Source organism: Carettochelys insculpta, chromosome 3, assembly GCF_033958435.1.
Source record: "Carettochelys insculpta isolate YL-2023 chromosome 3, ASM3395843v1, whole genome shotgun sequence".
NCBI lineage: Eukaryota > Metazoa > Chordata > Testudines > Carettochelyidae > Carettochelys > Carettochelys insculpta.
Genome location: NC_134139.1, coordinates 63,474,757 through 63,476,492, shown reverse-complemented (window position 1 = coordinate 63,476,492; position 1,736 = coordinate 63,474,757). Strand labels below are relative to the sequence as shown.

The following is a 1,736-nucleotide window of genomic DNA, read 5'->3' as shown; positions in this document are numbered from 1 at the left end:
TATTTTGGGCCATTTATTAGCATGCCACTTTCAGAGAAAGTGGCATGTGTAGAAACAGCCAGTAAGAGAACTATCTGATCAATAAGCAAATGAAAGCAGACTGTAGTATTAGATAAGTTTCACATAACTAGTGTTATTGCACCTGTTGCTCCTGATGTGGCAGTATCTGCTTGGAATGATTCAGTACTAGAAGCAGACAGGAGAAATTATCCTGTGTTCCAGAGATTTTCACCACATCATTTGTTAGCATGCACTCCAAATGCCATTCGTTGTTAGGTGTAGTGCTACTGAATGGCAGAAAGATTAAATGGAGCAGGTTATCAGAGCTGTTACTGCGATATGGGGAGTACTTTGTACCCTGTACATGTACCTTGAAAGATCGAGCATGCCGCGATTCAGTGCTGAGTTGTGTAGATTGTATTAGAAGATGTTCACAAAACGTTTGCTTGTCATGGAGACTGTCAGCAGTCCGTTAACATGAATGACAACAGTTTTTGTGGCTTAGTGGGGGCTAAGCAAAGGCAAAAACTTAGAAGGAATCCATAGACAATGAACGGATGGTAACATTTTGCAACTCAGGAGGCAACTATACGGAGTAGACTTAGTATCTGGGTGTAGAACACGTGTAGGGAGCTCCTGTTTGCTAAACCAAACCTAATCTCAGTAACAAAATGTGTTAAACTCTATTGTATAGTGCTGTTAAAATCATTTCATCAGACACTGAAATAGTTCCGCCATCAGGTTGGCTTGAGAATACCCTCAACATCATCATTGCATGTTGGGGTGTTGTGAAGCTTAGCTTCCCCATAGTTATAAAATGGTGGAAGGTTCATGTTAAAGTGCACTGGGACAGATTCTGGTCTGTCTATCTGATACCCTTGCAAGCCAAGGCAGAATGTAGCCCAATTTTGCAAAAACACAGCTTGAATTTAAACATGATGTACAAATCTTCTGCCTATTGCCTCGGGTGACCAGATAGCAAGTATGAAAAATCAAGACTGTGGCGGCAGGGATGTGTGGACGAAAAAGGCACCTCTGTAAGACAATGTCGCAAATGTCAGACTGACTCCATGAAATCAGGACAGCTGATCACTTAAAAAAGCCAATGAAGTGCTGTAGAAAACCAGGGACTTACAATATCCTATAACTAAAACTATGTAATTTAACATTTGTTATTGGATAACTTCCTTCTGCTCTGAAATGTACTCCTTGGGTTTGATTCTCTTCTAACATAGACATAAATAAGAAGTAAATCCATTTCAGTCAGTAGAATGATACCAGCGTAACAGAATCAAGGCCCTTGTATCGTGCTTTGGCATACTTAGATAGATGCTCCTGCTTTCCCCCTTATTGTTTGGGAAGTGGCAGCTGAAGACAATTACCGTGTAAACTCATATTTCATTGACAATAGTGGGCCAAAATTATCTTTGGTATAAGTTCACTGAAGGCAATGGAATTTGGCCACAGTTGTTTCTCTGTAACGTATACAACTTACTTCTTTCTGGAAAGTGCCTCCTCTCCTTGTGATGAAAAGGAGTGAGGGTTATCCAGGAAGTCCTGCCGCAGTCAGGCTCCTCTTCTTTTTCTGTATAGTTCTCTAGTGAACTTCGATTACTTTGAGGGAAGTGTCTCCTCTGAGGTCTGAGCCAGGTTGAGTCAGTTTTTCCTTCAACCATACACAAGGAGTCCCTTGTCAGGTTCAGTTCAATCAGGCGCTTTTTCTCTGCATCACCCAT

At 41.2% G+C, this 1,736-nt stretch overlaps 1 protein-coding gene across 1 annotated transcript; it reads right to left on the bottom strand.

The window, feature by feature from the left end:
• Positions 1 to 461: 461 nt before the first annotated feature.
• SPATA45 (spermatogenesis associated 45) lies at positions 462 to 1,736 on the bottom strand. The gene is made up of 2 exons (XM_074988616.1): positions 1,496 to 1,736; positions 462 to 541 (listed from the first exon to the last, which is right to left on the bottom strand). Exons 1-2 carry the CDS (start codon positions 1,734 to 1,736, stop codon positions 462 to 464), a joined length of 321 nt encoding a protein of 106 aa, XP_074844717.1.